Source organism: Anguilla rostrata, chromosome 3 (assembly GCF_018555375.3).
Source record: "Anguilla rostrata isolate EN2019 chromosome 3, ASM1855537v3, whole genome shotgun sequence".
Taxonomy (NCBI): Eukaryota; Metazoa; Chordata; class Actinopteri; order Anguilliformes; family Anguillidae; genus Anguilla; species Anguilla rostrata.
This window is the reverse complement of record NC_057935.1, coordinates 5948121-5963775: the sequence shown is the minus strand read 5'-3', so window position 1 is coordinate 5963775 and position 15655 is coordinate 5948121. Positions and strand designations below refer to the sequence as shown.

Below are 15655 nucleotides of genomic sequence, written 5' to 3'. Positions count from 1 at the left end.
ACCAGCCGCCCGGCGGGCGCCGCCACGTTTCCCACCTGGCCGCGGAGCTCCTGCAGCCGCTGGCACAGACGGTGACCCGGGGCCAGCCAGCGATCAGCCAGGGGGGCTCTCTCTGCCGCCAGCCAAAACCGCCCCCCCACACCGGACAGACCTGGCGGCCGGGCACTGGCCCAGAACGGCTGGCGGTCACAACCGGAACAGGACCTACTACTGCCCTCAGCTCAACCTTGTACACCACCCCGGAGCTTCAGTTTCACATACGACTTCAGTCTCTCACCCTAAATCAGTTCCCACAATGCACTGCGCCCGCCAGCAATCTGCATCAGTAAAACATCTAATTTAACCCTTTATGGTGCAAGAGCACAAATTTGTGATTAGAATGTTCTTCACTGAACATTCTAATGCTGATGTCACAGTCACTACGGGTATTTGAAAGCAACAGAGTTCTAGAACACTGACTTAGAAATTTGAAAAGCATTCCAAAAAAAATAAAAAAATGATTAATCAAAGGGTTGATTCTTGGGGACCGACTGACATTTTTTAAAGCAATATAATTTCATTTCAACTATCTATATTTAAACAAGGACAGCATGCCCAGCACGCCCGATCCACACTGAATCCAGGTGTCTGCCACTGTTATTCAGTTCCATGGTTCCGCATAAGGGAGGGGGTGTAGGTCAAAAACAGAGGGGTGGGGGTGGGGGGGTCAATGATACTCACTTGCATTGCTGTCGGCCAGCGTGTTGAGGTTACCCGAAATGTCCCTCCTCCTGAAGAGGCACACCACCTTGGCTTCCACATTCCCATTGGCTGTCTGAGAGAGAGAGAGACATGGTCCAAAAACGGTCAGCTGCTGACCAGTGCTTTACTACACCCCCGGCTGCACCTGTCCCAGTGCTGATGGGCATTTACCCAGGGCATTTGTCCAGAGGTCGGAAGACTGCTCATCACAAGCCTTCCAAAAGTCTACATCTGTGACATCACGCCTAGCCGGGTCATTTGTTGGAGCACAGGGTCCAGTCAGGCTACATCTACCATCCGCTGCAAAGACACTGCGGGTCCTGTCTGGCCCAGCTCATACTATATCACACGACACGTGATAAAATCACATTCTGCCTCATAATTCGAGAAAGATCACTTCATATTTCTTTAGTTGCTTCTTTTTGAAGACAACATGTGGAGACATTTGCATGGCAGGACTCCACAATCAGACCAATAATGGCTATGTCTGGATATTACCCAGAACACGTGGCCTCTTTCCTCTCGACCAGAACTAATAAACTCGACAGGTAGAACACACTATAAACCACTTCAGCAAAATATAACAAGTTTCTATTAATTTCTACAATTCTGGCAATTGAGATATTTTGCCATTTTCAGCCAATATTAACAGAGTTGTGTACAAAAAAAGAAACTATAAAACGAAACTTGAAATAGCATGTGAAGATTTACATTCAAACTCGGGGCTGCACAATTATGGACGACCCCGATATCAATAACCCATATCTGTCTGGCCATATTGACCTATGGCTCCCTGCTTCACATCACAAATTACACATTACATTACACAACTGTAAACTGCAACCAAGTTTACACACTCGTGGAAGAAGTGCGGTAGGTGAGCACACACATATTCACCTATAAAGGACAGATGTTACATAAGGACGAACACACTGCACTCATGTGATCAGTCTGCAGGGAGGGACGCCCGTTCAGACCAAGAGTCACACAGAAGGGTCTCAGGGCAACTCACCTTGTTCAGCTCTTCTATCCTGCGGATCAGGTAAGGGTTGCTGGAGGAGTTCTCAAAGTACACGTAATCTGGATGGAGGGAGAGAGAGAGGGAGAAGGGGAGAGAGAGAGAGAAAAGGAGAGAGGGAGAAGAAGAGAGGGTGAGAGGGAGAGAGAGAGCGCAAGGGAAAGTGAGAGGGAGAGAGAGAGAGGGAGTAGGTGAGAGATGGAGAGAGAGATAGAGGGAGAAGGTGAGAGAGAGAGCACAGTAATATGTCAGAAAAACGAGGCTGGTGCACTGAGCTTCCCCTCTGGCACCATGCAGCACAGTGAAGGGCTGTGCTCCAGGTGACAGAGCGCTCACAGCAGCACAGCACAATAAGCACAGACACAGCCGTCTGTGCTGCACATATGAATCTCACAGAGTCTGGCAGACACAGCCGTCTGTACTGCACATATAAATCTCACAGTCTGACAGGCACAGCCGTCTGTACTGCACATATGAATCTCACAGTCTGACAGGCACAGCCGTCTGTACTTCACATATAAATCTCAGTCTGACAGACACAGCCGTCTGTACTGCACATATGAATCTCGCAGAATCTGACAGACACAGCCGTCTGTACTTCACATATGAATCTCACAGAGTCTGAGTCTGAGGCCAGCCAGGCTGCATTGCTACGCGCTCCACAGTCACAAATGAATTGTGTGTGCTGGGCGCCATTAGCAGAAAAAAGAACAACCTGCACGCGTGAGGGTTAAGAGCACAACTGGCCGAAATTTCAAAATGGCCCCAGTGTCTCATTCCAGGCTCCACAAGCTCAGTTTACTTCAACGGAAAGGTTAAAACTTTATCGAACCCTGTAATACGGACAGCCTGGAAAGCTGGATAGATGGATAGCCTGTCATTACCTAGCCTGTGGGCTTTAAAATATCACAGCGCAAGCATCTGCCCATAGGACCAGCACAAGGGCTTTCCCATACGACCAGCACAAGGGCTTTCCCATACGACCAGCACAAGGGCTTTCCCATACGACCGGCACAAGGGCTTTCGCATACGACCGGCACAAGGGCTTTCCCATACGACCGGCACAAGGGCTTTCCCATACGACCGGCACAAGGGCTTTCCCATACGACCGGCACAAGGGCTTTCCCATACGACCAGCACAAGGGCTTTCCCATACGACCAGCTCTTGATGGATTGCATTCATAATGACTGTCACGCAAGGGAGCAAAGTTACACAGATGGCAGCAAAGGAATTAAACCACACACACACACACACAGTAGGCTATGTTATACATGGACTCACTTTACTGAAAAGTCAAAAGGAAGAAAAATAACAGTTCATAATGTTCCATTTTCTTCCCTTGTCTGAGTTCAGTGATGAACCGGTGTTCAGTTGCTATCCTCAGTCCTGAACCTTCTGCAGTGGCCACCACAGTCTCCGCTCTTCCCAAACAGGGATCCAACTCTCTCCGCTTATCACTTAGCAAAACTGTTCTCAGGCTCAGTTATAATTTCAGGCATTCTCTGTGTTACCGTTTACCTTATATGCCTTGTACATGTAATGTTGTGGGTATGCATGAATGTATTGGTACCTGACTGTGAAAAAGAACTTCCTCAGCAAGAGGACAACTAACCAACTAACAAACCAACTAACCAACTAACTAACAGCATGGCCCTCGATTGGCCTGCATCCTCACCTCACTGGACATTCCTTACAGGTTTCCTGGGGCGGTAAGGTACGGACACCCCTCCACAGGCGTCCCCCAGGGCTCGGTCCTTGACCCCACCCCCCATATCACCCCCTCCCTCTCACTATCCTCCAAATGGCTACCTGTTACAACTGAACAAATTTAAAACCTTGGTGCGGGTCACATCTACAGAAGACCATTGGACCCTACACACGAGCCACACCTCTCCGTTCTGCAACCTAGGATCAACAGGCACCTTCCCCCTCCCACCGGCCTGTCGCATATATATAGTTTTAATCCTTTATTTAACCAGGGAAGGTCCACGGAGAACGTGGTTCTCTCTGTCAAGGACACCCTGGGAGAAATACCAAAGAGGGGGTGAAGCTCCCTACATGCCCACCAGGGGCTTCACCAGCAACTCAACAGTGGCCAGTTGAACACCCCATCACAAAGCTACCTGGGCATTCACATATTGTGAGGGTGGAGTGAGTTTCCCTTAGCGACTATAACAGCAGACTCACACAGCTGCTCCTCTCCTCAGAGACGTCTCTTCATACCGAACTCCGGTTCCCATGATCCTCTTCAGCACTCTGCGCGGCCTTCACCTTCAGCACGCGTTTATATTCAGCTGTTTTACCGAGCCTGGTGCCTTCGCTTCTTTTTTTTTTCTACAACTTTATTAGCTAACATTTTTTCAGGGCGGCTGACAAGCCGTTGCCGTGTTTCGCGCTTTACGGCGTCTGTCAGGACCGCACTTCGCCCTCCAGGGAACCGCTGCCACTCCACCCCTGATCAAGGCGTTTGCGTTGCAGGGAACTCTGGGTAAAAGCTCCCGCCAAGCAGCAGGAACGTATTGCACAGAGGATCTCAGCCTGCCTGTTCGTGGGGATACCTCAGTGTGGTAACAAGCCTGCTCTGTTTCAACAGAGAGCAGCCAGTGAAAGTTCTGAGACAGATCATAAACAGGGTCTAAATTTCTCTCCTCAAAGAAGCCTCTGTAGACCCTAGAGTCTAGCCTACAGTTAGGTAAGCGTCTTACGAGCATCTTGTATCCACAGACTTCCTGTGTATGGCAACATGCTTACTTACAAAAGTGTGTACCACCCTTATATATGTACAAACTCAAACCTGAGTATCTCATGCATTTACACATAAGGCATAAAGCAGACTCTTCATCCCAAACAACTTACACAGCTTCAATTCTTTAGATACAATCCATTTATATGAAAATTGTACTGAATTCCAGTAAAGTAGCTACCTTGCTCAAGGGTAAGCCAACATTGCCCCACCTGGGAATCAACCCAACAAACATTGGAGTTGCAAGCCAAGTTCCCTATCCAGGATCTGAAACCAGCACCTGACCACCCGCCAAAAGAGGGTAGATTATGTCAATGTCAAGTAAATGGGGCCATTTTACCAGCCACATTGTACGTTTCAGGGATTTTTTTTTCTGCAGCTTGATTTCCACACAACACAGAAGTTCTGACATCAATCACAGGCATAGCTTCAGTGTCAAAAAAAATATACATATAAACTGAAGAGCTTGTTAGGCACCTTGACGGACTCACGCGTCTGAAAAACCAGGATTAAAAGGTGCGGTCTTAGGGGAACCCTCCGCCAGGCCTCTCCGGTTACGGTGGGTCCCGCCGGTGAGGAAGCTGCCGCCTCACCGTTCAACTGAAGGGAGCATCCTGCCCGCGCGCGTCACCCTCATCGGTCAGGGAAGGAAACGCAGGTGCGCTACCCAGAGTTCCTCAGTCCTCCTCTCCAGGGATGACCCTCTCTCTCCCCCTGCCACTGCTGCCACTCAAACGCCGGCTCCGATTTCCACTCCAGAAGCCCGAGGTATTAACCCACACTCCACAGCGCTTGGAGTGCACACAATTTCCATCTGGCGGAATGAGTCAGGGGTAATTATTTAATTCCTTTTCCCATGGACCGCCATCTTATGAGGTGTCAACGGCCATGTTACCGCCTTAATTGAGCACCGGTTGTGTGCCGGGTCAGACCGGGGTGTGTGTGTGTGTGTGTGTGTGTATGCATGCGTGCATGTGCCGTCTGCACCACAAATTCAAACATCTCTAACGCAAGAGAGACGTTTTAGTATAAGAATGGCCCCAGATGGTGGGGCTTCCAGCTGACAATCCAGGACATATAAAAATCTGTGGGCAGGTCAGGTGGTAGAATCTTAGCAGCATTTCCCCAAAGCTCTTATTCACAGCACCATGCTATTCTGGAGCCCCCTACTATCCCATCCAGGCCAGAAACATGACAGAAAAATAAAATACTCCCAGTGCAAGTCTGTACTGCATCAGTTACAAGTCAAGGCCGAGTAAATGCAATTTCCCCGTTAGAAACAAATGCCATGTTTAAAAAAGAAAATCAATATAACGTAATGAAAATTCAAAGTTTCATTGGAGTACATATCATTTCCACTGCAAAATCAAACTGAATCTCCTCCCTTCCCAATGTATCAACTGAACAGCAGCAAGGAGAACAGACAGGGCTGAATGACAATGTTAACCTATAGCACAGTGCCTTCACCAGAATGCAAGTAGAATCCAGTGCCTCGGTCAGAGAAGAAAATTTAGCCCTACTCTGTCCATCACACTGCGCATCACCCATCACACTGTCCATCACACTACTGCAGCCCAGAATCACAGAAGCCTTGCACAAAGACACTGTCCCCAGGGACACGTGAAGCACCTTACGGTTCTGTGCATCTCAGGAACCATCAGGGAATACCAGAGGTGTTGAGTCAAATGTTCTCGCTAACAATAACGGCAAATCTGAAGCGAAGGGGTTTTCATAAGCTGCCAACACCTCTGGGATAATACCACACCTTAGCCCAGTGCAAGTTAAATAACTGATCTGCTGAGAGTCTAAATGCAGGAAGCACTGCTTCAGTGTGTGTGCTTGGGCCCCACAGGGCTGTTGGATACAGACTGTGCCAGCGTTGAATGTGGCTCGCACCCTGCTAAGGACCTTGGCCACTAAATTCCCTTGATGATGCACCTGCAGACGAGTTATTATGCACAAGCTGCACATGAAGGCTCGCAGGCACCCTCGGCAGGGCACCCCCTCAGGCAGGGCACCCCCTGGGCAGGCACCCTCAGAGGCACCCCCAGGCAGGGCCTCAGGAGGCACCTACAGGCACCCCTCAGACAGGGCACCCCCTCGGGCAGGGCAACCCTCACCAGCGCTTGTGGATGCCACCACTCCTATCCATTTGGGATAGGGCAGGCATTGCAAGCACATACTCTCCTTCAATGTATACATGCGATGTCGACCGCCACTTCTGATAACGCAACAGCCCAAAAGTCAGGCTTGCACGGTCAGAGGACGACACTTCAAGCACGGACCTGCGGTTGCCCAGTCAATTCCATTTTATTTGTGTAGTGCTTTTTACAGAGAACCGTCACAAAGACACTTTACAGAGTAGCAAGGCAAAGAGACAGAGCAAAAACAGCAAACAGGGCAAACACCAGGCCTGAACCCCCAAACAGCGGGGCTTTCCGATGCACAGCGAGACCCTGAGATCCTGATTGGCTGAAACCCTATCGTTCCTCGTCTCACCGGGATGGGATTGACTGTGCGCTCCGGATTGGACACCAGACCACGGGGCCCTGGGACAGTGCCTAAACAGGGGGAGCCAGCCAGCAGACCACAAACACATTTTTAAACGCACAGTTCCAAAAAAGAAGAGCAAAAAAGAAACAGAAAGGAAAAGCACAGTTCCAGTTTCAAACTGATGGAACACAGCTCCAGAGCAGAATGAATTCCAAGAAAATATTAATTCTGCCTAATCCATCTCTTTAACGGATTAACAAAGTTAAAAAAAAAAAAAAAGTCAATAAAAGCTCGTGTGTATAACTGGGTTGTAATAAAAGCTGAGAATCTGTTGAGAAATTCAGCCAAAGTGGATGAAGACAGTCTACCGTTCAGAACGTATCGGGTCGGCAGTGTAGCGTAACGGTAAGGGAAATGGGACTGTAACTCTGAGGTTGTAGGTTCGATCAAGCTACTCATCCTGAATTGCTTCAGTAAATACCCAGGCCCAGCTGCATGAATGGAATGGAATGGAACATATGCTGTGGCAGACACTCCTGAGAATCGGCTAAATCCCTAGTATGTAAATGTGAATGTATGGGCTCACTGACGTCACGTATGTGACATCACACCCAGAGGTTTCCACAAGCACTCAACAAAAATCACACTGAACGTGAGCAAGGCTTCAACAGGCAATGCAATATGCATTATGTAGCTTACAATAAAAATGAAAAAAAAATACACTATAATTTCTTTTTCATTTTTTTACACAGCGCTCAATCACCATGATAGAAGTGTCCATCAAACACAGTGGATCACTTTGGGGAGACAAAATATTATGGCTGGGAAAAACAAGTTCCCGTGACTGAGCATAATTATTTATTTGAATATTTTGAGGGTGTGTTCAGATCTTTCATTGTGTCAATAAATAACTCAGCGCTGTTTCAAAAGACTTTTTATAGGATTACAAAAGAGAAAACAACAACAAAATAATCAACAGCAACAGCCATAAAAGAGCAGGGTGAGATCCATTTTAATTTGTGTAAAAACATTTACTGAAGGAATCCATGTAAAGTGAACGTGGCTACGCAAGGACATACAGGACATCTTTAGACAGTCAAGTAGTTTTCTTCATTGCTGCTATATTCAAAACCGGCTGAAACCCATTACAGCTCTTCTTTAAACGAGGCGATGAAAGACACCAAAAGCCAGCATGCACAGCAGCCCTTCAGCACTGGAGTCTGACACCTCTGACTGAGAACAGACGACTGCACAGATTCACATATTATAAGAGTACTGGCACCCACCACATTCTCTCTCTGTCTGTCTGTCTCTCTCAGTCTCCCTCTCTTTCTCTCTCTCTCTGCACACATCTGCTAGCAAAAAGATCCCAGTTACTGGGGTTAAAACGAAAGCACCGCAAAGCGACTGGTACAGACTTTGCGGAAAGCATCTAGGCCTAGGCCTACCTGCTTGCATTCACCGACTGTCCGTTCCTGAAATAATGAAATTTCCAAGCATGCCGTTCCGAGACTCTGAGACAGGACCAGCGAAATATCGATAGGGCGACATAGCTCGGGAGGTAAGAGCGGTTGTCTGGCAGTCGGAGGGTTGCCGGTTCGATCCCCACCCTGGGCGTGTCGAAGTGTCCCTGAGCAAGACACCTAACCCCTAACCGCTCTGGTGATTGAGAGGCATCAATTGTAAAGCGCTTTGGATAAAAGCGCTATATGAATGCAGTCCATTTACCTTCGGTCGTAGCCAGCTTGTCAAACGAGGACCGACAGAAAACAAAATAAATCATCCGCACCTGGTCTCACCGTGCTTTAAACCAGATGTGTGTGTTTCTGGCTGTGGGCGGAAAATTGACAAAACGGCAAGATTCTCTTACAGCGGCCGCTCAAGGGTTAAAACCACCGATACTGCCACGAATCAGCTGCACCAACAACCAAACGCCAAACGCACACCAACAACCAAACCCCAACCGCCAGCGACGCGAGCTGCCGCAGTTTCGTGTACCCGGGCCGAGGCGGCCTGTTTGGCAGCTTCCGTTCGGAAGCCTAATCTGCACGTAGAGCACGGACCTGAAATTTTTTTTTAAAAAAGGGCTCAAACCGCCATGCCCTGGGATTACTGCAGCATCTCAAATCCCTGCAGGGTCTCCAGATCAATCTCATTCGTCCTCATCTCCGCAAACCATTAATCCAAAACCGGCGGAGCTGTCCTGAGACAAAGCCACTCTCTCAGCCTCATGTAGGATGAGGTAGTGGACTTAACAATGGATGCGTTCATAGAAATATCACTGTCTGGGCCGACCCTGCCCAGGCCATGCCTACCAACCGACCGACAGACAGACAGACAGACAGACCTCGTGAAGAATCTGCCCAGCTAGACGTTCCCCCCTCCCCAATCCCCTTAACACAAGGCAGTCACTGGCATTTCCTATTAGAGGTGGGTGCCGTTTCAGTTGGCTGCCAAAAATGAACCCGAAACACACGGCCACACGCTTGAAAATGACAAATCAAACAAGGAGAAAGGTTTTAAAAAAAGACGGTGTGTTACACATCCTTATTGCACATCACTGCACGCTGAACAGTAACCCACACCGGTCACTCATTTCGAAAGGCAGCAGGTCAAGGAGACCTGCTAATCAAGAAAAGAATAAGCCTCAAAGAATATGTTCGATCTACTAAGACAAACCCCTTAATCAAGTGGTCCAGGAGACATTTTAAGACACTGACAGAGTTATTTAAATTTTACAACTAGGGAAATAATGTTGTGGAATGGGACTTTTCAGACAAGTAGACTGCGAAGCTGTTTTTCTCCTGCTTTTGCCCACACAAATAATCAGCAGGCATTGAACCTGACTGTGCAAACCAGCCGTCTTAAGTGATAATGGAACAAAAGGCTGAACGACCGCGTCGGTGCGCGCTCACGAGAGTCCCCTAGAGAGCGTTCGCGGCAGTACCAGAGTGAGCGACAGAGCACGGGTTAACACTTCTTTGTCGAGAGCGGTGCTGGAGGCACAGTTTCGAAGGTATTGGAGCAAAGCCAGGCCTCGCCGACAGGCCGGAAGACACCATCTGCAGCGCTCTGCTACAGAATCACGCACAAGGCCAAGATCAGAGAGCAGGGAGAGGTAGCAAGAAGCTGCGCCTGAGTGGCGATAATGTCACGGTGGATCCAACGTTGATTACCAGGAAACAAAACCCCCTAATGTCAGCTACAGTCATTGAAATGCTGTCTATTTTTGACCGACATCCTTGCCCTTTAGGAGTTGTTGAGATAAAGGTGCGAAGTATTAGTATGGGTATAATACTTACAACGTAGGAAAGTTGGGAAAGCACCATGAACTGCAGCGTGATACTGAATATGCTGAAAACGACTTGTAGGTTACCGTTAACTGTATAAGCACAGTTAGAAAGCTACAGTAATCAATTTATTCCCAATGCTCGAACGAAGTGCAACTTCCATCAGGTGTCATTTTATTAAATTAAAGCCACCCTTAAGCTGACCCACGACACACAGCTACAATTTCCATGGTACATCCACACACGTCTCGCAGCTGTAGACGCGCTCAATACATACCAAAAGTTATCGATTCGTTATAAATAGACCCAGAGGAAAGGGCACATTCCATTATATTGCACTGTCTGAAAAGCACGTTCATTGTCGCACTGTTTGTACACAATGTCCACTAAGATTTAACACCGCATCGCTGACTTCAAAACTGGTTTGAACATGCGAACGCAACAGCACATTTTAGTTCGCCTCTACTTTAGTAAGATGATATCTGCAACTATCGTGACAAAATGCAACAGAGCCTCCGGCTGCCGCGTTTGTGTCGCGCCGTGTATTTGCACAGAGGGCTCAAAAACAGACTGCATTTTACTGTTTAATCACCGTGACCTATATAGCTACAGTCGCTCTTCTGGGACTTTAGCTGATACAACCATAAAAACAGCGGGAGGATGTGAGATTACACTTGCTGGAGCACAACACCGTCTTTCGAGCAAAAATGACTATGGTATGTGGAAATCTGGACACATTTCGGGGACAATGGATTATATAAATTGATCTATACAAGAGTATTAAATAAAGAGACAATATCTAAGATAGACTACTACCCCAAACCGACAAATCCTGGTTACCGGCTTTCCCAGCTAACGTACAGTAGCAAGCTACCCGGCTTTTCCCTAGACCAGCAACACTAACGTTCCTGTCGAGCAGTGACAGACAACGCTACGTTACCTACAGTGCCTGAATTTTCATGAATCGGACAGCAAGCAAGTATACATACTGTAGCTAACTAGTTGTTGATCATTTCCATTAGAAAAAGCACTTGATCGAGTCAAGTCAGCAACTAGCAAAGTAACCACTGATAGGTCGGTAGCTAGGTCGCTAACTGGGTAGGGAGCTAGCCAGCTAACTATATAGAAAACTTGCTAACTAATGTTAGGCTAGCCATCACTCTTCCAGGCGACCTGACGTTACAGACTCGAATTCAGATTAGGTTGGATAATGAAAATTGTCCAGCATATTCAATTTAATTAGTTCACCTTACCTAACAAACAACTAACCAATTATTACACAAAAATGCAGCTTACGTTATGTGGTTTTCCTTTAAAATGAGCCACCAAATGAGTTCAGTAGCAATCATTAGCAATAGGTAGCTACTGGGACATGTCGCGCTAACTAGCTAACGTCTGCTGTAGTTGGTAGCACTGTCTTACCTTCGTAGTTAGCCGTGCTAACGTTAGCCATCCAGCTAACGTTCAAGCTAATGTTACCCTGGTATACTATTGCCGGCTAATGGCCACACGCCGTTAGCACAGTTAGGATAGCTAGCAAGATGATTACATTTGCAGGCTAGCTCTGAAAGCTAGATAGCGATGCCTTGTTCGAAATTCACGCGGCGTGTCAATGAGCTGGCTATATGGCCAAACGACGCTACGAGCCTCAAAATAACTGACATCTTAAACTGCAGCCTGGCAAGCACTTACATACGCGGAAATAAATAATGGTAGTTAGCTAGGCTAGTTAGCCAACTGGCTATGGCTCTTAAAAAATAAAACAATAACTTACCTCCGACTCTGTACATATTGGCCGCCATTCTCTTGTTTCTCTACTTGATATACACTGGCCAAGGGATTCCCCTCTTGCGTGAAAAAAATGCCGATCCGAAGCGGTTTAATTCCTGCCTTTATTGTCGTCCACCCCCGCCGCTAAACAAAAGCCAGGACCCGGCACTGTAGCTAAGCTGCGGCGGGTAAAAGTTTAAAGTTTCCGTTACAATGTTGTAGAGGGGTGAAAATGTGTCTTCGTTTTGTTCAAGTCCGGTAACGAACTCCCTCTCTCTTTACCCCACTCACTCACGCATTCACACTTGCAGGCATGCACACTCAGCCCTTGATAGCCAGCCTGTCTGTCTCACTCCACTCTTCCTCCCATCCTCCGCTCCCAGCTTCATCCTCCTCTTCTTCACCTCCGCACAGTTCACACACTCAACCCCCCCTCCCCTCTACTTTTCTGAACGTCATCTTCGGCGCCTTCGGAGCCTTGACGTCATTCGGGATTCTCCGGTGACACAACCGGAGAGTCTCGAAATATTGGCCGTAACAATTTGGCCTAATCGGAGCAGGAAAAAAATGTGTTATTATTATTATTATTATTATTATTATTATTATTATTATTATTATTATTATTATTATGTTATACATCCCTTTTATAATGTGCCTGATGACATGTGCAATTAATTCATTTTTCGCAAATAGATTCTGTACAATCTTATCTGTCATATATTATAATGGGCTATAATAAAAAACAAATACAGATAGATATATGGATAGATAACCATTTCACCCTTATTTCTTGAAACTAGAGAAATTTACAAAAATATCGGCTAAACACCGTCCTCTAGCGGCCTCAATCCACCACACAAACGAATTTCGCTTGCGAAGATTTTGCTCCAACACTGCCCTCTATGAGATACTACGTGTTTGAGTATAGTTTTGGATGGTTGGCCGCATCGTCTATTCATTATGCATTTGAAAATTATTTCTCCTAAATAAATTGAAAAAAATTGGTAAGCCTGAGTAGTGGTTCGTACTATTACATATAAACGCCAATATAATTACCCAAAGATAAAGAAGAAAACTCACGGCTTGTACATGCTACTATGAGGTTACATGCTTCTTAAAACGTTTTAGTTTGTGTGTACCACAGGTTAAAATATTTCTGGTGAGAAAACTAGAATTTCATAGAAAAAGGAAGCGTGAAACTGCATGAATGCAATTGCTTATTTAAAAAAGATATCCAATGGTTGTCAGACTTTATGGCAATAATAATGATCCATTTGTGCTTTATTTTAGTCAGTTTAGAAATTCTGGGCATCCTGGACATCCATGTCTGTGTTCAATTTACATGACCTCAGTATATATTATTGCCTGCTTCACTTTTGACACCTTCCATTGTCAGCATTGCTCTGAAAAAGCGACACAGTCAAAAAGTTTAAGGTCACTGGGTTTGAAAAATCCATACTTAAAGAGGTTTCTAATAGTTGAATTATACATAGATAACAAAAGAAAACAAAACTATGTTGTGCCTATTTTATACAGATGAGATTTTAAATGAGTTTTTTTTATCCTGAAAGCGACAGAATTCTTATTTTTCCTAACTACAGGAGTATTGCAATTGGCCTGCAAAAGACCTATTAGTAGTGGCCAAAGCAAGGGGTTTAGACAGCTGAGCTTCGTTCTAACTGGGAACGGCTGTAACCGTTTAGGAGGCAGCTGTTCCAGTTGTAGTCTTCGGCGGTTTTCGTGGTTTAAATGGACGGTTGAGCCCCCGATCGCGGGGCTGCCACATCGTTTGATGCCGGAAGCTTTCCGACCACAGCAATCCCGTGCATGCACTTGCTGACTGAAGGGGATGAACATGGTTCAGATGCACTTTCCATAGATCTGGCCATCTGTACTGAGGCATTGTGCCACACCAGACCCGTCCCTATGGGTGGACCTTGGGGAACGTGGGGGTTGTGGTATGATGGGTCCAACCATTTAGAATAGTCCCCCCCCCCCCCCAAAATATATCTGATCATTTTTGTAACTGAAATTCTTTACAAACAAACAGGTATGGTGAGAAACATGACTATATGTTCCTGCAATTGTAATCTTTGCCCCCTGGTCTGCGATCGGTTGGTCCTATATCACTGTGATATAAATTGGGCTGCGTGTAGCAGTGCGTTCATGCTAATGATTATATGATTATAATAGTTACAGTGGATGTGTGCAGTTATTGATGTCATACACCATAGTTGTACCACCTCTCCTGATAGCAGGATGTACACTCTCGCCTGGCAGTCCTGTTAGGGGTAACCACGGATACATTAAATAACCACAAGTTACATTAAATCCAAGGGGATGATGCTCGTTACGCTCTTTGATTGACTGTTACAAATCATTCTGCAATTACCCATAATTTCACCCATAATTTCACTCATAATTGTTGATTAATGGGTTGAGTCATTTTTTAATTAATCCATTAGTGGATGACCTTGTTAAAAGACTATAAGACAGTGTCCCCCTGACTACATATGAACCCATAAAAATGATCTGCCACTTTTCAGACTGACAAGCAAGTAAATGATATCGCACTAAAGAATCAAGCAAAACATGATCCTAATACAGACCACTGTGATGTCAGGTTTTACTTCCTCGTGAAAAGTACACAACAGAGAATTAATATAAAATCACAGGACAACAGTAAAGATAACGGTTTCTGCGGAGCCAGCGATCTGTCCCTCAGACGTAAGTCTTTGAGTGTGTGTGTGTGTGTGTGCGTGAGTGTGTGTGTGTGTGTGTGTGTGTGTGTGGGGGGTGGTGGAGGGGGGGTAACAGCGACGGATGGCAGTTTTTCTCGCGGGAGCCTACGTTACTCTGATGGGCCCTTTTGCCGCTTGACTCCGGAATGACGAAGCGTTGGGATGCGAGCCGCCATCAGTGCCGGTAGTGTGCGGTTCCACAATGACTCCGGTTAGCGGAAGCTGTTTTCATCATGAAGGTAAAGGTTAATCTTCAGCTTTTTGAGGTCCAACACTAAAGTGTTAGATTATAATCATGCTTATGCACGTGTGTGCATGATTATTTGGGGAATTATTGATGCGTTATGAATTAGGGGACGTATGTGCCTTTTTTGTTTTACAAGACATCTTCTCAAAGTTATGATGTAAATCCTGTCTCAATTCTTGTCTTGAAATGCTTCAATATTGGGATTTGAAAAAGTTTGGTTATTAATGAAATGTAAGGTGTGCCAGAGTGATGTTCCTCAAGGTACAGCAGAAGCCTACACACACACACACACACACACACATACACACACTCACACACACGTACACACGCACACACATACACACATTTCCACTCCCACAGCTGGAACCCGTCCCAGATAGTTTAGTCACGAGCAGTACTGGACTATTTGGTTAATGTCTGGCAATAATAAAAATAAAAACAATGTTTTCAATATACCCTGCATTCCAAATACTCCTGTACAATGAGCGGTGTAACTCAGTAAATTAACCGAATATGTACTACATGCTGTAATGCAAACTCGGGCTGGTTGGCAGCCATTTTATGTCCTAACACCAGGTCTCCATACATCAATAGCAGGCCAGCAGCAAGGT

At 46.2% G+C, this 15655-nt stretch overlaps 1 protein-coding gene across 1 annotated transcript in view; it reads right to left on the bottom strand.

The window, feature by feature from the left end:
- Positions 1-12490, bottom strand: part of mta2 (metastasis associated 1 family, member 2) — a 33418-nt gene extending 20928 nt beyond the window's left edge. The window contains exons 1-3 of the mRNA XM_064325723.1: positions 12061-12490; positions 1754-1821; positions 721-814 (exon numbers count right to left, since the gene is read on the bottom strand). Of these exons, the coding sequence (XP_064181793.1) occupies positions 721-814; positions 1754-1821; positions 12061-12088 (190 nt within the window). The 5' untranslated portion in view covers positions 12089-12490. The remainder of the gene's footprint in view (positions 1-720; positions 815-1753; positions 1822-12060) is intronic.
- Positions 12491-15655: the final 3165 nt, after the last annotated feature.